A 24,514-nucleotide genomic window follows, 5' to 3' on the forward strand; every position below is an offset into this window, starting at 1 on the left:
AACGAGAATACAAACTACTACTACACACACACGTACACAACAACTAGTCTTTCGCCCAGCTTTAGTTTGCTACCAACTTACGAGGAAGCTTGCATTTTATTTACAGCATTTATGACGCATTATTATTATTCTGTTTTGTGAGGCATATTAATGTCCGTTTAACGTTATTACAGTTTGTTTTTACGACATTCATGTTGTTTTTTTTTTTCTTAAATCAGTGTTTCGTTTTTTTCGTCAATTTGGCACTGTTTTACAGGAAATAGGAGAGCTGGTAACATCAAGCAAAAGAACATTTTGAATCATTCTTTAAAAGAGGCTATGAAGAGTTTCTGGCATTAAAAGTCTTAATATATAAACAGGATACAGAGACAGAAAGAGAACTGCTACGCTACGAGTGCATAGCACAAAACAGTACACAAAAAAAACACAGACAACATATGTTTTTACTTTAAATAAACTAATCGATAAAGGGCACAAACACAACAGCGGAAGGTCAAACGGAAACAAAAACCTTTTCTAAAATTACTAAACTTCTAACAGGTTGCACACAACAGTAGACAGCTGCTTAGGCTGAAGCAGCTGGCGCTACCTCTGAAACTGGTGGCCTGTCGTTTTGTCGTCGTCAGTATCTCATGTCGTTTCGGTAGTGTCTTTTCGCAAATTTTGGTTGTTCGCACTGTCGTGCGCCCATACACACACAGACACACACTAAACACTCGGGATGTGATGCAGCACGCTTTTGCATAAACACACACACACACTTAGACACGCGTGCTTTTGGCAAAAGAGGGACACACATCCTCGATCGTGTGGTGCACGTGCGATGGAACCCAGTGGAACCGAGTAAAGTATATCGTGAGCCGTGTATTTCTCTCCCTCTGAACGGTATAACATCCGCGACACGCTGTGGGATGCGCTGTTGAGCTTCTTCTTGTAGTACGTTAACGTTACACGTTGTGTTACGTTAACGTTACACGTTGAATTTCTCCGAAACGGAACAAAAATGCATGCACTATGAGCAGGTCCGTGTCAATAGCTCAGTTCGATACGATTTCGTGTGTTCATCCTCTACACTTTTTTTTTGTTTTAAGTTTCACAATTTTTCTCTCTTTTTTACCAAAAAAGGATGCAAGTTTTGTTTTCAGCTACTTTATCCTGCTTTTGTTTTATGTTTGTTTTTCATCCCCAAAGGGATTTGCTTTAACGTTATGGGTTATGTCGTCTTGTTCGTTATCATCATCTTCATCATCATCTTTATCATCATCATGATCACAGCGAAGAACATGTTGTAAATTATCGATCAATTTGTTTATTGCTCATCTTTGGTCTGTTTTGTTTGTTTTTCTTCTCTTGTTCTGCTGCTTCAGCTCCTCTCCACAGTTTGCATACGTTGCATTGTTTTACCATAACAAAATTAAATCATTTTATCTCATCTTCGCATCTCTTCTTGCTTAGTTCGGTGTCCGCTTTTCCGGGGCAGTTGTTCTGTGGATCAATGGAACGGCGGAGGTTGGTGAGAGAGGGAAGGATACGCAGAAACAAAAATGGGAAAAGATCGACCCAACAAATGTCCGCCTCTTCGAATATGGGTCTCACGCTGCCGCCCTTCTTCGCCCCGCCACTTTTGTCCACACTCTATCGAGCACGATCAACTAACGATCGTAGCTGCACTTGATTGTTCGGCTGCATTTTTTTTCTCTGTCTGTCTAACGCTTACACTGGAAGAATATGTACCCTAAAGAGAGAGTGCGCCCGGCCGGTTCGCCTAGCATTAGTTTTGCTTCGGATGCGGTACCGGTGCGGGCGGGGCAGGCTTGAAGCACTGTAGCAAAAATGCAGTGTAGATGACGAACCCGAGTCCGAGCGCGATCAGTGCGTACATGAAGATGTTCAGCTCCGGCTGGCGGAATCGGTTCTTGCGCAGCCACTCGAGCACGTCCTGCTCGTCGTACATGTCGCCCCGGTAGATGCTGGGGAAGCGCTTGCGGAAGTACACGATCGCGGGCAGCTTGGTGACGCCCCACTTGCGCGCGTACCGCGGATCGCCCATCTTGACGAAGGTAATGTCCAGGTTGTCCGTTTCGCTGTCGATCAGCTCGAGCCGTTCCAGCACGGCCTCGCTCTCCTCGTGATCTTCCTCGACTGTGAAACGGAATGCTCTCGCGGTTAGTGTGAATTCCAGGGCGGAACATCGGGACAACGCAACACTCCTCCGATCGATACTTACAGAAATAGACGGCCAAGAATTCGTTCTCGTCCAGCAGCTTGTTCAGCATCTTGCGATTCACCTCCTCGATTTCGTTCTTGATCTCGAACACGTCCTGCGACGTGAGCCAGTTCATGACACGCTCGTGATCGTGCATGTCACCGTCGTACAGCATCGGGATCTGCTTGCGGTAGTACACCAGCGACGGGATCGTCGTGACGCCATACTTGTGTGCCGCGTCCAGGCTGGCCACCTTGACGAAGTCGATACCGTACAGGTCCACCTCACCGTCGATCAGCTCCAGCTCCTCCAGGATGTCGTCACACTCGGCACAGTCTTCATCGTCTGGGTAGGGCGAGAAGCGATCATGCCGTAAGTTATCAAGGAAGATGATACTCACTCTAGCAGGGTTAACTTACAGTAGAACACACACAGCAGTGGCGACTGTTCCATCAACCGATCCAGCATACGCTCGTTAACTTCCTCGATCTCGTCCGCCAGCTCACGGTTGTCATCGTCCACCAGCCACTCCAGCACGGACTGCTCGTTCTGAAGATCACCCTCGTAGATCAGTGGGTTACCGTTTCTAATGGAGCAGAGAGGAATAGTTTGTCAACTCATTCTCATAAGTTTGAAGGTCGGTAGTCTACCTGAAGTACACCAGCGCCGGGAATGTCTTGATGGAGTAGCGCTTCGCCAGCTGTGGATCCTGAATCTTTACCATGTGTATACCGAACACATCCAGCTCGTCGTCGATCACCTCCAAACCCTCCAGGATCTGATCGCAAATGTTGCAATTGATCTTGTCTGTCGATGGAAGGCATAAAAACAGAATTAGCGAACCTCACATAGTATATATACTCTAGAAGATGTAGAAATCAACATTCAAAGATAAAGAGAGAGAGAGGGTTACATCCAAGGAAACAAAGAGTGAGAGAGAGAGAGAACAGGCGCACAAAACGGTAGAGCTGAAGAAATGAAGGAAATAGTTCTTGCCACAATCAAACATTGAGCATACGCAGGAAGAAAGCATCGATGGAGTATTGTTTGTTTTTAATATAAACACACGGTGCCAGTTCAGGCGAAACAAAAACAACGACAACAGACTGTATACAGTGGGGCGGGATGGATGGTACAGGGAGCAGGACACAGACATACTGCCGAAGACGTTCATCCGGTGGAAGAGCCAAAAAACACAATAACGAGCATTCTCGCGGGCACATCGATCGGAAAGGACACATTCGGCAAGGAATTTCAGTAAGCGCAGGACATGTTTAGGGGTTGATGGGCAAATCGTTGACGGCGCCATCCGTGTGTCGGGCGGAAAGCTTCAGAAGAGCCTGATTGATTACAGACAGATAAGGGACAAGCTGTTAGGAAGACATCTTGAAGATCGCGATTGAAAGTACATACATGAGGAAGATCAAAGCACAGAAGATCACATAGGCATAGAAAGGTTGCATGGTAAGGTTCGTGTGTTCCCCGACACAAACGGAATGCCAAAGTGAGGACAAATGTAAATAAACATTATTGAAGAAAGAACTATAAACAAGAAGGGGGTGCCAAGGGCAGGGAGAAACAGCTTTGTTAAAACGGCTAGCAGCATGAACATGAAGACAAACAGAGAGAACATGGAACAGATAGAGGGAGTCACCAAGGCTTCACATAGTACACGAGGATAACATAGACAAATTGAGAAAGAAAATGGGTGGATTTGGGGAGGCTTATCTGAATTGGATTGCTACTATATACCTGAAATTCCTTCCCGTGCAAATTCCTTTCGCTTGCGGATGTTTTCCGCGGAACAAAAACTTCGGCAGTACGAGGGTGATTTGAATTTGTCTGTGTTGGTGGTGTGTGATGCAATGTGCAAGAAAGTGTTGTTTGCGGTGTATATGTTTGTATATGAGTACGGGTCCAGCAACAAAAAAGGCAAACAGTGGAAGGATATTGAAGTGTAAATAACGCAACAAGAAGATGCACAACATCCGGAAGGTGCGCATATTATCAAAATAAAGAATAAAAAGTGAACGGTGCGTGGAATCGTTTAATCGTTGGTGGTGCGGTAAAAAAAAGAAAAGAAGAAGAAAATAACAAAGAAAAAGAGAAAATTTTAGATGCATTCTTCAGCAATCAGCCAGATCTGCAGCATGATCAGTTCGATGCGATCTTCGGTCTTTTGCGTGATCAACCATTGCAGGACTTCTTCCTCCTCATCCAAGGAACCTTTGAAGTGAGACCAGTAAGAAGAGATGTCAGTACAAACGACGTTGATATCTCTATATTGAGTAACCAGTGTAACAGTAACCTTACCTTCAAACACATTCGGCACGTTGTCCTCGAAGTACACCAGCACCGGGTACTCGGAGATGCCGTACTGTTCCGCGATCGAGAGATCGTCCGTCTTGACGAACATGATGCCATGTCGGTCACAGTCGTCGTCGATGTTTTCCAGCGATTCCAGCACACCCGAACACTGCTCACACTCGTCCGTGTCTTTGGCGTCGTGGGGAGATATGGACAAACACAAACTTATGTTAATATCGCTCTAAACCTATCAGCAAACAGGTTCCTTCTGGGGGAGAATTACAGGTTACAGAACACGTTAGAATGTGCATTAATTTTAGTAGTTTTAATACACAAAGGTTGGCTCGCTATAAAGGGTGTGATCGGAAATGGAACAACCTTTCCAAGCCCAAGCTCATGCAACAGTGATGTATGGCGTGTGGATTGGAACTTATGGGACTCTGGAAAACTCTCTTGGAACTGAGGATTTCTGAGGGGCGGGTTTGCTATAGCTATACCCTCCACGGATGACGGTGCAGCCGCCGGTGGCGGTGTTGGTGGCGGGGTCGATGGAGCGTCACCCTCGGTCTCCTCTCCGTCGTCCACTACCTCAGCGGAGGTCGCTGCATCGAGCAGCCCCTTGCGCTCCTTCGCCTTGCGCTGCTTTTTGGCGCCCTTCGTGAAGCAAGCCTCACAGGTCGTTTTGTTCCCTAGAGATCCCCGTGCCGTAAATTTACACATAAAACAATAAAGAAAGGTGTGTAGGTGTATGTGCGTATAAGAGAGTTATCATCAGTTGATGCAGATCAGTCAGTATTAATGTTTACACAGTGTGTGTGTTCGTGCTAAATAAATAGGTGTACATTCAAAGAATTCAGTGCTCTGTGATGGCCAAGAAAACCAAAAACCTAAACATAACCTCAAATGTCAAATCATATTAGCACATTTTGGAGCAAAACGTCAGTTAACACTGACACTCCACAGCCTACTCCATATGGGGTACGTTTGCTGGGTGCGCTGGAATTACTTACAGAAGTACACAGCCAATGCGTTGGAATCTTCGATGAGAGCCAGCAGTTTCGGTCCATCCAAATCCTCGATGACATCACCGCCGGGGTTCTTCTGTGTCATTAACCAGTTCAAGATTTCGTCTTCATCGTTAAGATCGCCTACGAAAAGGGAACAAACGTTAAGTAACAATGTGCGCTTATTCGCTCCCAAGAAAGATTTCCTGCTTACCTGCGTAGATGACAGGTTCCTTTGATGACAGCTTGAAGAAAACGATACCGGGCAGCGCGTACACACCGAGCTCCTTCGCCATCTGCTTGTCGTCGATCTTGACAAAGTTAATGCCGGCACCGTCCGCCTCGTCATCGATGTGTTCGATCTCGGCCAGCACCCGTGGACACTGCTTGCAATCGTCGCTATCTACACAACCATGGACAACAGAATAAGGTAAGTTTTAAAAGCTTCTTTCCTTTACATACAATTCCCACTGTAAGGACACACTTACAGAAGAACACAGCTAAATAGTCCGATGCTTGGCGAATCTTCTGGAACATCTTTCGGTTAACCTTCTCGATGTGGTCGGTCATCTCCATGTTGTGCGGATCGGTCAGCCAGTCGAGCAGTTCCTCCTCGTCGTCGATGTCACCGTCGTAGTTGATCGATTTTCCCTTCCGGAAGTAGGTCACACCGGGCGGGTTGCGGAAGCCAAACTTCTTTGCCATCAGACGGTCGCTGCACTTCACCAGCAGGATACCGTAGTCGGCCGCCTCGTCATCGATCAGCTCAATGTGGCGCAGAATCTTGGGCGTGTTGGGATCATCCTCGACATCTGGGAATCAAGACACGAAGGAGTTGGCATGATTGTTTTCCAAAGACGACGACTTCACTATGGACACTTACAGAATACAACCCCGAGGAAGTCTTGGGTATCGATCAGGCTCAACAGTTCGTCTCGCTCCACCTCCTGGATGCTTTCGTCCGTCTTCTGTCCGTGCATCCAATCCAGCACGTCGTATTCGTTCAGCAGGTCACCTGCGAAAGTATCATCACAATTCCGACCATTTGGGCAGAGCCAACCGTGTGGGCAGAGTGACCACGGTACGGAAGGGTAGAAATTAGATAGTTTGAGTAACCAATATTTTATCATTAATTAACATTTTGTGTCAAGCAGCACTTCTAGTGGCGACAGCTCCAAGGAGGAATTACTGTGCACTATTGGCATTAGAAATACTTACATCCTGCAGTGGGCTAATATGAACTACCAAAAGTTGCATCACATGTACGGACGTGTGTAAAAAACAAGGTAGAGGTGCGTAAAGATAGATTTACACGGCGAGAGAGCGAGAGAGAAGGAGCTTTGAGAGATGATGTTGTGAGAAATGGACAAAAAGATCACGTTGAACAAAACGCAAACAGTTAAAGAATTCGTCATGATAGGGATAGGGATAGACCGATAGACTGTAAACACGGAATCGTTTTTTTTTTTTTTTTTGGTAATTGGTTTCACTTTCTTTGTTTCCATTTTTCAGTAAAAGTAAAAGATAAAAAGGCATTTTAACAATAAGGGAGGATGGTTTTCTCGATCCTTTTAGCTCTTAGGTATTTCTTGCTTCTCCTTTCGTTTGAATTTTTCTTCTCGTTTGTATGTTCACTTGTTTTGAGTTTCTAGAATAGAAACGTTTGTTTTTGTTTTTTGTTTGTTTTACTCTTGCCTGCTCCTTTGAGAGTTTCATTCTGTGAACAGTTTTGCATTTGTTTCGTTTGCTTTTCATTATACTCGCTTTCATCGTTCCTCTTTTTTATCTTCTCACTCATATGGTTGAGTGTAATTAGTTTTATCTTTTCTTCTAACCATCATTTCCATCTTTTTGAACCACACAATCATCATTGGTGGGTGACTTTGCAATTTGTATGAAATAGTTCTAGTCTTCTTCTTTGAATACAGTTTTACTTTTTTGTTCCACTTTCTGTTCGTTTTCTCTTTGAGTTTTATCACTTCTGCTACTTACTTTCTCCCTTTTCCCCCCGGGCTTTTTTTTTCTTACATTTTGTTGTCTTTCTCTTCTCTGACTAGATGTTTGCTTCTTTGAAAGTTTGACAACCGTACACTAAACTCAAATTAGTTCACGCGTTGTGTGTCGTTTGTTCACCATTTTCACCCCGAAAAAAAAATCTAACCACAAAATCACAGAAACAATAGCGGCATTGAACATGTTTGCAGGATATTTATAAAATATGCACCGAATGCTTCCGAGATAGTGTTTGAGGAGTGTACAATTTTGATACGGTGTTTTGCTTTGTGAGGTTTTGTTGTTTTGTTGTTTGGAAACAAACTCGAGCTTTTCTTCTCTTCATCAACGCTTGTTCGTCTTCGTCCTCGGGCAGTGTGCAATAGCGCGTTGGTTAGTAAATGTTTAAACGATTAAACTGCATTTTTCCAACAAACAAGCGTAACAAGCCCACCCAAGCTCACGGCAACTGGTCACGTGTTGCAATTTTTTTTCTTCTAAATCCTTCCTAGTGGTCTACGATTGATGCGACACACATCATCTTGCGACCACCGTGTCCCGCAATATCGATCGTGCGAGACAGAGAGAGAAAAAGAGTATACATATTTAAAATATATATTTATATGTATGCACACAAACGGCTAAAAAACGTGATAAAAAAGGCAAAAAACATCCAAAACTGAGTGCAAAATTCCGCAAATAGTTATTGAAACTAATAACAAACAAACAAAAAATTGTTCTTAAAAAAGAGCTTTGTGTAACACAGTTTCAGTGCGAGTTGCGAGTGTACTAAGGTTGTGAAGTGCCTTTCGTGAGAGGGTTCGTCGCTTCGTTGCGCAAAGCTCGTTGTGCAAGTATAAGCCTACTTTGGGCAACGTTAGCCAACCACTGGTTAGTTGTTGATGGTCGTCCCATTTTCCGATCGGGAGCTGCCTGCGTCCTCTCAAAACGCAGCGCATTTTGCCATAACAATATAAACAGGTAAATAGTGTTTACTACTATACTCTATCGACAAAACCACGTTGCAGTCTATGTTGAGTGAAACAGTTGCGAGACAAAAAAATAACGGTAACAACAACGAAAAGAGTACTGTGTGTGTGTGTGTGTATATCAGAATATAAATAACGATAATAAACCACCAGCGCTGGGACTGGCATCGAGCGCAGGCATATCTAAATTACATCGCGGAAAGAGTAGTAGACGTATTAGACATAGTAATAGTAGTAGTAATAGGCAATAGTCCGTAATAGTACTGCTTTTTTCCTAAATTCGTGCGAGGTTTTCTGTCAAAATGTGCTCCGTTTGCTTGTAGTAACAATAGGAAGGTGCAGCTTTTCTACAGCCTTTGTTTCTAATTTCCCGTTGGTTAGTTTTGTTTTGCATTTATGCGGTTTGGATGCCAATGTGTGTAAACAATCAAAAGGAAAGAGAGACAAGTTTTCTTTTTTTTTTAGGGGTTGGAAGAGAGTGTACTTGGAAGGTTGGATCCTACTAAACACACAGCCTCGCTTCCAGTGCGTTGTTTGCTGATCTCGAAACAAATCTGGAGCTCTTTTGGGGTGATTGGAGTGAAATTTTGACAGCAACGTACAATAATTTCGTTTGCAACATAGCTCTCAATAGGATGTTTCCTCCCTGACGGGGATTACTTTCGACAGAGATACACAGAGGGTGAAGGATGGGCGTGTTCCCTCCAGCCGAAGGTCCGAACGAGGGCGCAACGCTGGTACGAATCGGATGGACTGTGTGGCGCAAGGGGTGGTACGCACGTGTGTTTGTGTGGGGGGAAAGGAGGAGGTACAGGGTAGTTTGGCCAACTACGCAAACCGCATCCATTACCGCTTACCACCAGCCGAGCTTACCGAACAGTCCATCATCGTCATCGTCACCGTCGTCGTCCTTGGCGTCCTTTTTACCTTTGCCCGTCTTCGACTTGCTGCTGCTGCCGCCCTTGCCGGCCTTCTTCAGATCGAGCTGCTGGCGTTCCTGGGCCGCCTTCTTTTCCTTCGCGGCGGCCGCCGTTGCGTCCGCTACGTCCGACAGCTTCTTCTGCCGGAAGGCGAACTGGCTCTCCGCCTCATCGCTGTCCCGGCGACTGATCTTCTGCGCTGCCATCTGCGTTACGCGGGTGTTCTTCTCGACCTTCGCCGGGCAACACCGGAACGAGTCGTCCTCCTTGGCGGTGGATTTTTTGTCCCGCTTTGTTACACGACCGGCGTGTCCCAGTCCAACGTAGAAACATTCGTCATCTGTGTGTTATACAAAAAACATTTTGTCAGATTTAGTGAATCCTAATTCAGCGGTTTGCGATTTTGGTTTTAAAGGGGCAGTTTTTGTTGTTGTTTGTTTTTTTTGGTTCGAATCAAACTTGATCGTTGATCGTGGGGTTTGGTTTGTATTGCGATCTTAGGCGGTTACGATTTTGCAGTGACTTAAAACTGATTAGGTACACAAAAAGGGGCGCAAAAAAGGGAAGGCATCAAACAGGGATTACATTCAGACGCACATTCTCGCAGCGGGGGTTTTAACATTTCTCGGAAGTTATCCTTAATGGGCCGGGGCTTGTGCTTTAAATGCATTCAATTAGATTCGAATGAGTGAGTTTCTTTTCCCCCGGGGGAAGGGTTTTTTTCTGCTTCTCAGACACGCCATCGCGGATTGTTTATTGCTTAGCTTGATCGCATTAATGTCTTCCAGGTGATGCAAGTGGAACTAGGCCACTAATGTCAAGAAGCGCATGCAATTAGATGCGTTACTATCAATAATGATCTTGATTCGATTGAACAACAACAAAAGTATATAAATTTTAAATTTAAAACACTATAGAACGAAAGTGTTCATTGAGAAACGATTCATTTTGCAAGATGTCAATCACTGGCACAAGGTGTGAAACTATTTTGCCTATCACTCTTTTAAATCTGCTCGAAATATACTGCTCGAACGTTTTGATGTTCGAAAATTGTCTACTCAGAAGCAATATGTAATACCGTTTATCTTTGAACTATAACGAGCTTCTCTCGTCTTGGCGTTCCAATTCGTAGACAAGAAAACAAGAAATTGTTATTAACAAAAAAAAATCTAAACATAATTCTTCCGTCGTAAGGCACATTCGACTAACATTAGATAGAGGGGTGTCATCTTTTGCTTTACTACCGATCTGTTTCCTGAAGTCTAGATGCCACTCTCCCCCCGGGGAAAACAGCTAATTTGGGTATGAATTAACTGACAAAATGTTTTTTGTAAACAAAACCAAATCACTACAAAACAAACATTTCTACATTGTTCCTCGTTTGGAGTGGACGCGCCAGTGTGTATTCTGCGAGTTTGGTTTTGCTCCGCTTAGTGTGTTTATAGCATTTGAGTGGTTGCCATTCTAGGAGCCAACATTCAGCTGCTGGTGTTCGCCGCCGTTTATTCGTTGTTTGCGTAGATATTGGCTTGTTTGGATAAACACTAGAACGTGTTTTCGCTAGACTATATTGAATAGTTTTACTTTTATGTTACAAGGAGCAACATTTAAATAATAAACTAAGAGTACAGCAAGAATACTAAGAGCTTGCAAGTCCACCTAGGATATGGCCACGTGCTTTTTGCTGTACACTTGATTGCTGTCGACAAGCAGACAAGATTATTTTGCGATGAGCTGCGAAGGTGACACGAGCTGTTTGTGGTGTATAGGAGAAACTTCGTTCCAGCTTGTCTGTTGACGGTCGTTTCTTTTTTTCGTTCCAGTGATACATTACTCCCGGATTGCGTACGACGTAACCGCAACGACAACATCATCCCAAAATAATCTCCTCTGCTAAGTTCGTCAAGCCCGTATGCCGGTAATAGCAGTGGCCAATCCTAAAAGTACAGTGAACTTGGATTAGTGATTTACGATCGAGTTTTGTAAAGAAGTTTGAAGTGTTACTAGTAACTTGAACTTTGTACAATTATTTCAATACTAACGATAAGCTTAATTATTTAGAGCTCTTACAGTCGTTTTACGGTTCATCCTTTTATGTGCCTTTGAATCCTTCAACACTGTTTGGGATTTATTTTATTTTCTTTTGTTTCGTTGACGAGTAGTATTCAAAGTATTGAGATTGCTACAAGGAAACCAAGTACTCATTATGGCAGTTAATGAGAGGATACGAATGGAATGTTCAGATGAGCAGCCGGAATGGAGAAATAAATTACATCCATGGTGAAGCAAAAAACCTTTCGACGTATAAACATTGTGTCAGCTAAATCATACGACCTTACAATTGGTGTCTCCGGGAGACTTTGCGCACAACAACAAAACATGTTCTTTAAAAGCGAAAATTCCACTGCGAGCCCCCGACCCAATACAACTCTAGGTAGTGGACTTCCGAAGGTGATCAAAATAGGGAATAGTAGGAAGCGATAGGATGACAGAACAGTAGAGGGAAGTGATTGAAAACAAAACAAAAAAACATTACACTCACAAACAAACAAACACACACTCATACAAATATACAGAAACATTCCGTTGGGCATTGTGAACGATCGAGTGGACTGCGCAAGATCCGTTAACGAATCGTTCTTGGTTTATGTTGTAAAATCTTAGCAGTGAGTTACAGGCATTTGAAAACTGCAGAAAATAGGAACGAACGCTTGAGTTGATAAATGATTGTGGTACGTAAATTTTTGAGTTGCCCTTTCGTGGTTGAGTTGTACACTTTAGATCTGTCTGACCTCGTTGTAGTGGACAGTGGAGTGGAAATAGAGGGATAGCGTGATGAAGGGTTGAATCCTGACGCCATTATTCCATTTTCTTTTTTTACAAGATGATACACTCACACGTTCCTATCAACTACTTCCGACGGGCGGACGGAAACCAGATGAGCGCCACGTGTAGCCACGTGTAGTAAGGGAGCAGTAGAATCGTACGGATGTTAATTGGTGCAATATATTGACTTGCGGTTATGTGCAGATAGTGACGCTCGATCAGCAGCTGACGAGTGACGAGACTATGCGACGAAGACGATCGAAGCAGAGGATCTTCTCCGACAAGAGCAAACTCGCTTCCCTCCTGCGAGATCTGTGTAAGCGTTAGCTACGTATGTACAGTGACCGGAAACAAACAACACGACACTAGATAGATACATGGGTTTTTTGCACTAGGCTGTTACATAGGAAGAACACAGATAGATATAGAAAGATTTGCGAAAATCGAAACATTAGCTAGCCGGCGCTGAACCGGGATTGCGTGCGTACATCTACACAGTAAACACGATACACGACAGTTAAACTACCATTCGGAAACAATGGGTGAGAGGGTTAGAGAGCTAGCGACTACATAACCGACTCCTCCACAAGCAACTCCTGGAGCGAGCGAAAGACAGAGAAAGAGAGAGATGAACGAGAGAGAAACAAACTACCTTCGTCATCATCGACATCACGGGTAGTCTTTTTCGCAACGTTGGATCCCTTGGAGGGTGACGGGGCAGCCTTGCCGGTGCCACTCTTGCCGGACTTGCTAGCCGGCGGCGCTGGGGCCGGAGCGGACTTGGTCGTCTTGCTCTTGCCGGAGTCCTTGCCGGAGGTGCCTGCACCTGCACCGGGCGCCTTCGGCTGCTCTACCGCATCCAGCCTCGGAATGGGCTTCAGCTTCTTGCCACCGGAGCGCTTCTTATCGATACGATCCTCGCGATCGAGATCTTCCACACCGTCGGTGTAGCGTTTGCGAAGTTTCGGCTTCGGTAGCTTATTGTCTGGAAGAAATGAGCGGTGTTGAGGAATGGCAAGGCGGGAGGTGGGATGTTTAGGAAAAGGGAAAAATGAGGATTTAATGAAAAATGCTTGTATAAAGGTTACGGGATGGTAGCAAGTCCTTATCCTTATACTAGCTCTAACATCAAAGGTAGTAGACAACGGAGCACGACGACGACAACAACGACGACGACAACGAGGACGACGACAACCATCGAGTGAGTGGCACAGTGATGTGTGATACAACGGTGAAGACAGGACGCAACAGACTGTGCAGACTACATCGACACGAACATCACGAATTTTAGTATATACACCAATAGGGGTCCCCCTGTAGGTACCTGGTACGGTAGTAATCCAATTCACGCACAAGCGTTCGTTCGGTGTGCGCGTACGGACAAGGGAACAAGGTTGGGTTAGGGAAGGGCATGGGGATAGGCTCTTGTTGCAAACATACGAATAGATATCTGACTACGTGTTTGGAAGTTATGTGACTGTGAGCAATGACACGTCACCAAAACGCGTGACATGCCAGAAAAAGAAAACTCACAGAGCCCACTCGCCATGCGACAGAAGAGTGCGAACTGCAAAGGCTGCTTCGGCACACTACACATCGCTAACAGGAAGTTGTTTGCTAATTGGCAAAGTTTGGCGCTACGCTATAGGTGGTGGCAAATTATTAATTACCCAAACCAGTAACTGATCTAGTTCAATCAGGCAATTGCTAGTGAGAGGAGCAAACGGATACATAAAGAATGGAAGAACATCTAAGGTGCCACCTAGCGTCGTTAGGAAACAAAACATCCAGACTACGGGAGCGGAGCACTACGCTGCAGAACACCGAAAACACTGTGCACGATACGAAACGAAAGTGGTGACAGCCCATCAAAAACGAGTAAAGAGTTCAACTCATGCTGTTGCTGCTGCTGTAGCTGATGCGCCTGTTGCCGTGTTACCTAGCCCGTTGAACAACGAACGACCTGTGGTTGTGCCTGGTGTTGGCGCCGATGGACGCAAAATGGAACGTTCCGGAACGCCGGCCCGGGCACGCGCCTCCGCTAGCAGCAGTGCCTGGCGAGCTTCCTCCTCCGGATCGGAAAACACGACCGGTACGCGCTCCCTGATCATGCCGTACTTCTGCTTGATATCATACTTTCCTGCGCGGATTGGACAGACAGGGCGATCAGAGATACAGATGAACGGGGGGAGGTATGAGTCTGAAGTATGGAATGTTTAATGGTTGCAGCATTGAGATTGGGAAAGCAGCAAACTCGGGAAAACTAAGCGTATTTTTGGAATGGCTTTCAAGCCTTTCAACATTCAGCCGTTCAATGTTGAGAGCTGGGCATGGAATGGAATGGAACAAGTGGAGGCAAGTACACCAATCATCGTTTGGTTTTAAAGAAGCGAGGACTCAATTGTTGCAAAGAGTATTCGTTTTTGGAAGATGGTGAAATTAAGTGGCGACGGTGTAGACGTTTCTTAGCTTTCAAAGGAGAACTAGCATGGCCATGGAATGCTATCTGGTTGCTGAGATGGTAGAGGAATGGTTTTCTGTACGGGAGTAGTACATACGATCGATGCAGCTCGTGGAACAAAAACGAAACAAAAAAAGAATAACGATATAACAGAATAACAGAACAAAAAACTCGATCAAAAACGATAGCACAAAGACGATGGGACGAAATAAAAAAAATGGCAAGAGGGGGGAAAAAATCTGTGGATAGAGCACGAACTACCGAAGGTTCATTTCCCCTGTCGGTCGGACTTAGCATTGTAGGTAGCTTATACAACTAAGGACACAATTCCGTTCTTACTTTTGTGATCAATTAGCCACTGCAAGATGCGTTTTTCGTTCTTGAGATTACCTGTGAAGAGAGGAGAAGAAAATGTGAAAAGAGCAGAAGAAGGAGGAGGTTGTTGGAACAAGGAATTCGGAGGGTGTTTGGAGAAGTTTGGAACATTACTCGTATGGATATTTCACATTTGCCAAAAGTGATCTTCAACTGTGAGGGGAATTGATTCATACCATCATACATAATCGGGACACCGGTTTCGTAATATACCAGGGCCGGGAACGAGAAGATTCCGATCTCGTGGGCCAGCTTCTCATCGTTAGCCTTCACAAACTGGATGTGGTGCTTGTCCGTGTCGTCATCGATGGTTTCCAGCTTCTCGAGAATTTTGGGGCAGGTTTCGCAGTCGTCATCGTCTGTTCGAAATCCAAAGCAAAATCGAAGGTTATCATCAATTTCACAGTCTAAGATCCTAACAATCAACACTTACAGAACAGTACAGCCAGATGTTCAACCTCGTTTACCAACACTTGCAGCGTTTTGCGGTCAACCGATTCGATGATCTCGGGCTTGGTGTTGTACTGCTCCAGCACCCATTCAAGGATCTCCTCCTCCTTCATCATGTCGCCGGTGTAGATCGTGCGGAACTTGTTGCGATAGAACACCAGGGCGGGCAGCGTTTCGAGATCGTACTCCTTGTCGATGTCTTCGTCGGACGTCTTGACGAAATCGATGTCTTTCTCCTCGCACTCGTCGTCGATGTTTTCCAGCTCGGCAATGATCTTCTGGGCCTTCTTGTCATCGTCATGATCTGTGAAGGAGTTGATGTCATTATAAGATACCGGATAATGTTTAATTATCGCTGCTTTGTCACGTGATCTTACAGAAGAACACAACAATGTGCTCGTTTTCGGACAGGATCTTCTCCAGCATCTTGATGTTCACTTCCTCAATCTTGCCGGGAATTTCGAGCGTTTCCTCATCGGTCAGCCAGGCCAGAACCTCATCCTCGTCGTTCAGATCGCCCGAGTAGATCAGCGGATCCTTGTTGCGGAAGAACACCAGCGATGGCAGGTTCTTGATGTTGTACTTCTTGGCAGTGACTGAAAACAGAAGAATAAATCATCAACATAATGCTCCAAAGATTCAGATGCTCACACTCGAAAGTCTTCCATACCCATATCTTCGGTGGTAACAAAGATGATGCCGGCCTCATCCAGCTCATCGTCGATGTTTTCGAGATCGTCCAGAATCTTGTCGCACTTTTCACCCTCCTCGCACGCGCCGCTAAAGTACACGCACACGTACTCGTGATCGTCGATCAGATCCTGCAGAATTTCGTCCGTCACCTCCTCGATGGTGGCTGAGTACTTCTGCAGCTTGAGCCATTCGAGCACTTCCTCCTCGTTCATCAGATCACCCTCGTAGATGGCCGGGATTTCGTTCTCGAAATACACCAGGGCGGGCAGATGGTCGAGACCGTACTCGCGCGCTTCTTCGGCGTTGTCGAGACGGGCAATGACAATCTCTTCCTTTTCCAGCTCATCGTCAATGTTTTCCAGCTCGTTCAGCACGCGGATGTCCTGCTTGTCGTCTTTGTCGTCTGAGTGAGAAAGAAGAAGATATTGTATTCTCGTCTTCCTGTGCTGGGCGAAATTGTTTGAAGCTGCAAACTACTTACAGAAGATGATAGCAACGTGATCGTACATCTGCATCAGCTTGTCCTTCATCTCGTCGGTGATTTCAGGAATTTCGGAGTGACGCTTCTGATGCACCAGCCAGCCAAGCAGCTCTTCCTCCTTCAGCAGATCACCTTCGTAGATGTGCGGAATGCCGCGCTCAAACAGAATCTACAGAATGGACACAATCGGTATAAGCATGATCGATCAAGACTCATCATTATCATCCTTGGTCTTACCATAGTAGGAAGTTCCTCAATGCCCCACTCCTTGGCCTCATTATCGTCATCGATCTTGACGAAGGCAATATCATTCTGATCGCACTCGTCATCAATGTTCTCCAGCTCAGCCAGCACCTTCTGGGACGTCTTCGAGTCCTTGTCGTAGAACAGCACAGCAACATGCTGCATCTTCTCCACGATCATGTCCAGCATCTCATCCGTAACGTCCTCAATTTCGTCGCTGCTAGTCTGACGCTCCAGCCACTCCAGCACATCCTCTTCCTGCTCGAGGCTACCCTCGTAGACGGTCGGGATGCCCTGCTCGAAGTAGACTAGCTTCGGGAACTTGGTGACACCGTAGTCCTTCGCCTCCTCGACGTCATCCATCTTGACAAAGTTAATGCCGAGCTGATCGCACTCATCGTCGATGTTTTCGAGCTCGTTCAACACCTTTTCCGATTTCTTGTCATTGTTGTCATCTAACAAGAAAATAACGGATAGGTCCAAAAATTAGTACCTCAAGCCAAAGAGTCACTTTTGAAGTGTACGTACAGAACAGAACGGCGATCGATTTGCCTTCCTTGATCAGCTTGTCCAGCATCTCGTCGGTAACATCCTCGATCTCGTCCTTCTCCAGCTGCGAGAGCAACCATTCTAGGATCTCCTCCTCATCGGTCAGATCGTCATCGTAGACGTTGGGAATCTGCTTCTCAAAGTATACGATCGCTGGGACCTGCGGGTAAAAAACACGTTAGTATAAAAACCACGGAACAGATTATGGAAATTGCTGTTACGATAAACTGCTCTCGATGGTATCAAAAAACCTATCAGCAAGGTGGCTGTCCACCGAACCATCGCACCATAACCGTGGGCGGGTGGCACTAAAAATATCTTCGCGCCGGCTGACGATACCCCCGTATCAGCTCCGGCTGGTTTGGTTTCGTTCGGTTTCAAGTGTGTTCTAATTTTAAACGCCATCAAGAACTTGCAGGCCATTACCAGGACGCGGACGCAACGGTACACACACACGCGCACACACGTCTAATATGGATGGTCTGCGTCATTGTGACGACGGCGACGACGTGAAGGTTGTACGTCTACCGCTAGCTTACCTCATCGATGCCGTATTCCTTCGAGACCTTCGGGTCGTCGATCCGGACAAACTGGATACCGTGCTTGGCGCAGTCATCGTCGATGTTTTCCAACTCTGCCAGCACCGCTTCCGAATCTTCATCTTCATCGTCGACTGCGGTGAAATAGATGATTAATTGCTTAATAAGGTGGAACTGTCCTTTACGGAAGGGATTAGGATGGGTCGAATACTTACAGAACAGCACGACCAGATTGTCGATGTTCTGGATCAGAGTCTTGAGCGTCTTGGCGTTGACCTCCTCGATGACATCATCATCGTCACCGGTGGCCTTGTTCTCGACCAGCCATTCCAGCACGTCCTCCTCACGCTGCAGCTCGTCTGTAAGCGAACAGACAGAATTGTTGACATTGATCATTGGCGGTTAGGCGATCAACGCATAACACTTACGCTCGTACACGATCGGAGTCTGGTGGCGATAGTAGACCAGCTTTGGCAGTGGGCCTAGGTTGTACTCCTCGGCCAGATCTTCGTCGTGAATCTTCACGAATCCAATGTCCAGCTGGTCCGCCTCGTCGTCGATGTTTTCCAGCTCCTGCAGCGCCTTGATGCACTTCTTGCATTCCGGCTTGTCTGGTGGGGGTGAGGATGCAAAATTGGGGATTAGGTTCAATTTTTTTTTCTTGGTATTTATACTTGGAAGAGGCTGTTCTTTGGAAGGTATAGAAGAGACGGCAAATATTGTTGCCATAGTGGAAGAGGATTGACGGTTGGTACAAAGATATGGATATGGATTACATAGAAATGTGGTACCGTAGTTTCACATGTATATAAACCATTCTTAACAAAATAGATTCAATCTCTAATTTAAGGATGGCGCTTAAACTAAGGCAAGGAGGGGGTTCTTATACACAAGAAAAGTACGTTACTTCCAGCATGCAATGTAGGCAATTTGAACATTTTTGCCCCAACAAACACTAAAGTGAGCGGAAAACAAGCTGCTTATTCCTTTGGTGCGATCGAGCGTGGGTTTGTGTTTCATCGTACCGAAGCAAAAGCAAATCAAACAACAGAACAACAAACACACTACACGCAAGAAACAAAAAAAAAGCCAACAACAGCACAATAGTGATTAACCCACCCAAACACCGAAGCAGGACTTTCGAGAGCACACAAATAGCTTACGAACAAATAAACAAACCACTGGCTACTGGGGGACAAACAGGACCGGCCTAAAAGAAAATCAGACGAGACGAGCAGCACCACCTACAGCAACCTGCTGAAGCACGGCTCGTTGGCATGGATGGGAAAACAGACCCACTTCACGCCACACTGTAATCTATGTACGGGCGGCCACTAGATGGCGCTTCGGGCCCGTTACGATCGTTACGGAAGATTAAAAATAATTCCGATCGCTCCATGTGTGTGATGTAATTTCAAACGAGGTGCGCTCAAGTTCTCCCACGCGCGCCTAGTTAGCGGGGTAAGTGCGGTAGGACAGTGCCACCCCGTACATGCTAGGTTGGGAGTTACTTCTCTCGCTTCATTTTTACAACCCTAGAGCATGGAGTGTAGGTAGTTGGAGGAGTAGTTCAGCTCCCGAATGGACGTGTGTTTATTCAAGGTAACCTACACCTACTCTCACCACGGTTTGCCCGTTTCGCTCAAGATCACTGCGAAGCGGAGACTTTACCGACAACCTCAACGTGTGTTGAGGGGTGTGAGGAAAGTATAGGCACACACAGCCATTTGATTGCCGTTCTACCGCCTACGGGAAAAGTGCATGTTTTCATTAATATCATCGTTAACTGCTAACTGATGCGAACCGAAAGCGAAACGGTGCTTTGATACTGGTGCGCCTGTCTTATACCCTAACAGCCGTTGAGCGCGTTAATCTTTTTGGATTTCTTTTGCGTTAAGATCATGCAAAAATCTGAAGTTGATGGAAATAGGATCAATGCTCATTAGCCAAACAACAAATTCACCTCAAAGATCGATTGATCTTGGATGAATAATTCAAAGTATTGCAAATGGAGCTTCTTGTTTTGTGAGTTTTTTTTTAACTTGCTTACAAAATTCCCCCACAATGTGCAGAGATAAAGAATTCCTTACCAAACACATAAATCGTTCAAAACTGACAAGTTCATACTGGTTAGGCTGGTTGACTGAACGGCACCAACGGCAAAAGGGGATGATAAAAATAGGCGATGAGCATATGAAGGCAAACAAAACACGCCTCAAGTAACAAACTATAGCCATTTTGCCCTTGAGTAAGTGTTGAGTGATGCTTTTGCAAGCTAATGAAACTAATTCTCCTCATTGTGAGTCATTGGAGAACAGTTTTATGGGGCCAAGGAGGGTTATTATTATTTTTTTGAGAAGGTGTGAATAACATATTGCCTAGGATCAAAGGAATCATATTTTTTATTTGTTTTAACATAGTATATGGTTGGCTTTAGTGGTTTGTTGTGTTTGTTTCTGATTCTACTGAAGACAAAATCGCTCTGTAACTACCAAAGCGATAGAACAAATCGTTGAAGAAGGCGCTGCAAGAAGTGCATCGGTGGTTAAGTGATGCGTTTGCCTTCTCGGCCAAACCACCCTCCTGGGGTAGCTAATAATAATCATACACACACTCGCTCTCTCTCTTAGCTCGGTGCAGTAGCGAGCGATGAACTAATTTTAAAACCCCAAAAATCCCATCAAATACTGTCCCGCGGTGATGTTGGGGTAGCTGGAGAAGCTGGCCGATCCTCCACTGCTCGCCCGCCCGAAGATGTCACGCATGTCTGCCCGTGCAGCGCGTGTCATCCCGAGGGCGTGCGATGTTTGTCACTTTCGGTTAACCGTGACTCACATTTCACTTGCCTGGGTTAACCTTGCATGTTTTAAGAAGCGATCGTACGGGATCATCCGCTTATGTTAGGCTCCTACCTGATGGAGGAATATGTTTTTTTTTGGAGGGCAACATGATAAATATAATGTTACTCTAATGTAAATATAAACAAGCAGCTACATTTGTTGGAATGCACTTGAAATGCAGCAAACAGCATGAAGCTGTAACGCTCGAGCCCAGTTGTTTGTTTATTTGTTGTGCTTTTATTTATGCCCGTGGGTGGGTGGTAGCTTCCAATTGGCTACCGTGTTATTGGTGATTAAAAGTGACAGTTAAAACACCATGCATCAGCACATAAAGATGTTAAAGCCGTGTTAGTAGTTGAGTAATGATGATCTTCTGTTACGACAAGAATAAATACGTAAATGAAATTGGAATGTAAGGAATGTAAAATATGTAGTTTTGAATAGAAAATGTCTAATTTCGAAATAGGAATACAATCTTTTAAAGAACAGAAATATGAATATAAAAAAAGGTTTTTCTATATGTAGAACACATTTATAAAGTAATGTAAAAAATAATAACCAGAAATATAAATGAAACTCAATAAATAACATGAAACGAAACAGTACAAAAAATGTTGTGTAAAAACAACGAAACATGAAACGAACGACAAAACACATTAAACTCAACGATGAACAGTTGTCAAACACAGCGACACAATGAGGGACAGAAACAGAGGGACGAAAGACAGCATGTAAGTCAAGCACTTGCGGGGCATTGCAGTCGGGTCGACCCTAGTCCTAGTATAACTGTTGCCAGGCCGAGGAGCGTTTGTAATAAAAACAGGCGAAAGAAAAGTATAGAATTAACACAGAATCAAAACGGAGGCAAATTCAAACGATTTGGTAGCGAAGAGGAGGAAAAAAAGAAAAGAAAAGAAGGAAAGCTGCTGCTGGCAAAACACGCAGCCGGGGCGAGGCGGAGGTTGGGTTGGATTTGGATCGTTGAACAGAAGCAATTAACAGAGACTTGTTCTATTTATTTATTTCTTTTTCACTTACTGTTGTTTCCGGGTGGGCAGTTTTCGTGATCAGTGCCTACGAATGTGTGCGTTTTCGTACGAGATGGGTTTTTTTAGGGTTTTTGGGATTTAGGTATCATTCGTATTTGGAATTCAGTAAATTGATTCGTGCGTTTGCAAGGTAAATGTTCCACCGGTCCCGGGAAAATCCGGTTGGAATGTGTGTGCGTGTGTGTCATCGGTGCGGTGTAGTATACAATCGGTGCGTAAAAATGGTACAATATGAGCACACATACAAACACACACAAACAGGTACCCAAACGCACCCGGTAGTGCAATTTGATCGTGCAGCGTGCATCCCGCCACGCAAATAGTAATTCACGTACACGGTCAGTGGAGAAAAAGTGAGTGAAAAGTGGAAAAGAAAAAAAAGAGAGAAGAAAAATGAATGAGATAAAAAGGAATCCTTTGCTGCTTTTAAAACGCATCAAAATGGGTAAAATTAAACTCGATTACTTCCGCGAACGTACTGACAGTGGCCACGAGCGAGAAATGAGAAGATAATTTTAAATACAATCTGACACATGATCGCTTCTTCCTCCTCCTGATCGTTTCGACGACCGGCAATGAAACCATCAGCGAACCAAGAATGTGAGAAAAAGGCAAAGAGCTGACGAATGCGAAACATGAATTTAAGCGTACGGAAACGTACATCACGCTGATGAGATATTTATAGTGGTGGTGGTGGTGGCTACCAAAAATGAAATAACTGTACAAGATTAATTACGGGTGAAAATGTGGTGAAAGTGATCCTCAGACGAAGACGACGAGAGGCAGCGTCTACACAGCACAAAACTCTAGCACTAGCATGAACAGTGAATAATACACCACAAGAGAGGAAAGATTGCAAATCGGTAAGAATGTTGAGGGTGCCTATCCTGCTATTTGCCTCCGTCCGTCGTCTTCTTGGTGCTAAAAACGCACCACTTCACCCTATAGAAAGGGGCAATGGTAGCAGCATGGTTATTTATCAGATGAAACGATGCCGAGATCTGGGTGCGCGGATGATCATTGTACAATGTGATGAAATGTTCTACAAAATTGTTTTAATTTTACACTACACAACTGTATGCACAAAACCTGGTGTGTGTGCACGCGCGCGCGCAAAGAAGAGCTTTTGAGAAACAAACTAATTGAAACAAGTGAGTGTACACGAACAGTGAAGTGCATAATGCAAAGGTGTCCTATCCTACAATTTTCTTTGGTGAATACAAAAAAACATACACACACGAATACTGTACAGCTTCAAAACTACTACTTCAAATTGCGTGAGCGTGAAAACGACTGTGATGTGCAGTATTGCCCGCATACTGCATTAGAAAGTTGGCCATCATATTCCCATGATCGAAACGCGAAACGTCCGAGCAGGCAAGAACACAGCAATACTTACAGAACAGCACCGCAACGTAGTCGGAGTCTTCGATGATCTTCGACAGAATCTTGGCGTTCACTTCCTCGATCCGGTCGGGCAGATCCATCGCTTCCAGGGAGGTGAGGAAGTCGAGCACACCGGCCTCATCCATGAGGTCACCCTCGTAGATGATCGGTTCCTTCTCCCTGCGAATGGGGATGATCGAACAGGTGTGTTAGCAAGTGAATACTTGTCTTAAGGCGTTTTCTTAAGGGCTGGCTTACCTGAAGTAGGTGAGGGCCGGGAACTTGGTGATGCCATACTGTTTCGCGAGTCGTTTGTCGTTGATTTTCACAAAGTCGACACCGAACGAATCGGTATCATCGTCGATGTGCTCTAGCTCTGCTAATACTGTGTCACAGGTTGTACAGCTACGGGCATCTGTTTTGTTTTTGTAGATTGAGGGAGGGAAGATTGATTATAGAGCTTAGTATCTTGAAGGGTTTTATGGAATACAACTCGGATGTAGTGTTGATACTACTGATGCTGCTGCTGTTGCTGCTGCTGCTACTACTACTGACTAGTCAAATTTATTCATACTGGTTTATAGGACATAAAACTACACGATCACTTCCCTCCACAGACACATCACAGATATTAGATATCACTAAGACACTATAGCACTAAGCTGTGTAGAACTTTAACAATTTCTTATTAACAGTTCTTAAATGATCTGGTTGCGCCATTTGAAGCGATTTTATAGTAATCCATGTATGAAGGCTTTCAACTTGACGTAGAGCTCAATTTTAATGATGAACATAAACTTACAGAAATACGTCCAAGAAGAAGTTAAAGCCTTCTGAATGTATCTGATTGCATTTACTAATGAAGGATTACAGTAGTCTTATTACTCTACGAAACATTAAGTGTTATTGCAGATTTTATAGCTCCCTCAAAGACAACAGTATTATTTTATAGCAAGGAGGTACTGTGCTTAATACACTGTTACACTATTTCTGGGTTTTGTGCACTTTTATGTATGCTTTTTTTAAAGATAAAATTGTTTAAAAAATATTTTCAGTATAATTAATTTTTATTGTGCAAATACCTAGTTTGTGTTAATTGTTTAAAATTTTAATAATAAAAACATAATTTTAAATCGGATTTTTTTTAATCCTCGACAAATCCAATAAAAAACGTATGTATGTGTCTAATATTGTAAACTCCAAA

The 24,514-nt window shown here is 44.6% G+C and overlaps 2 protein-coding genes across 5 annotated transcripts in view; one reads left to right on the top strand and one right to left on the bottom strand.

The window, feature by feature from the left end:
- Window positions 1–60: 60 nt before the first annotated feature.
- The window catches only part of LOC120905490, a 30,448-nt gene continuing 5,994 nt past the window's right edge, over window positions 61–24,514 (bottom strand). Inside the window, exons 2-25 of one of the 4 annotated variants that reach the window (XM_040316358.1) lie at window positions 23,569–23,725; window positions 23,324–23,490; window positions 21,914–21,949; window positions 18,464–18,646; window positions 18,251–18,394; window positions 18,036–18,169; window positions 17,476–17,656; window positions 16,942–17,402; window positions 16,705–16,873; window positions 16,201–16,626; window positions 15,908–16,126; window positions 15,514–15,834; window positions 15,257–15,439; window positions 15,045–15,095; window positions 12,897–13,229; window positions 6,401–6,532; window positions 6,006–6,329; window positions 5,732–5,920; window positions 5,524–5,661; window positions 3,959–4,048; window positions 2,857–3,013; window positions 2,626–2,792; window positions 2,228–2,551; window positions 61–2,142 (exon numbers count right to left, since the gene is read on the bottom strand). In XM_040316358.1, coding sequence (XP_040172292.1) covers window positions 1,772–2,142; window positions 2,228–2,551; window positions 2,626–2,792; window positions 2,857–3,013; window positions 3,959–4,048; window positions 5,524–5,661; window positions 5,732–5,920; window positions 6,006–6,329; window positions 6,401–6,532; window positions 12,897–13,229; window positions 15,045–15,095; window positions 15,257–15,439; window positions 15,514–15,834; window positions 15,908–16,126; window positions 16,201–16,626; window positions 16,705–16,873; window positions 16,942–17,402; window positions 17,476–17,656; window positions 18,036–18,169; window positions 18,251–18,394; window positions 18,464–18,646; window positions 21,914–21,949; window positions 23,324–23,490; window positions 23,569–23,725 — 5,057 coding nt within the window. In that variant the 3' untranslated portion in view covers window positions 61–1,771. The remainder of the gene's footprint in view (window positions 2,143–2,227; window positions 2,552–2,625; window positions 2,793–2,856; window positions 3,014–3,958; window positions 4,049–5,523; window positions 5,662–5,731; window positions 5,921–6,005; window positions 6,330–6,400; window positions 6,533–12,896; window positions 13,230–15,044; window positions 15,096–15,256; window positions 15,440–15,513; window positions 15,835–15,907; window positions 16,127–16,200; window positions 16,627–16,704; window positions 16,874–16,941; window positions 17,403–17,475; window positions 17,657–18,035; window positions 18,170–18,250; window positions 18,395–18,463; window positions 18,647–21,913; window positions 21,950–23,323; window positions 23,491–23,568; window positions 23,726–24,514) is intronic. The other 3 variants (XM_040316444.1, XM_040316533.1, XM_040316609.1) reach the window with 3 other exon arrangements.
- The window catches only part of LOC120905686 (protein phtf), a 32,671-nt gene continuing 13,996 nt past the window's right edge, over window positions 5,840–24,514 (top strand). Inside the window, exon 1 of the mRNA XM_040316806.1 lies at window positions 5,840–5,947. The gene's annotated coding sequence lies outside the window, so the exon portion shown is untranslated. The remainder of the gene's footprint in view (window positions 5,948–24,514) is intronic.

Source organism: Anopheles arabiensis, chromosome 2 (genome assembly GCF_016920715.1).
Source record: "Anopheles arabiensis isolate DONGOLA chromosome 2, AaraD3, whole genome shotgun sequence".
Lineage (NCBI taxonomy): Eukaryota > Metazoa > Arthropoda > Insecta > Diptera > Culicidae > Anopheles > Anopheles arabiensis.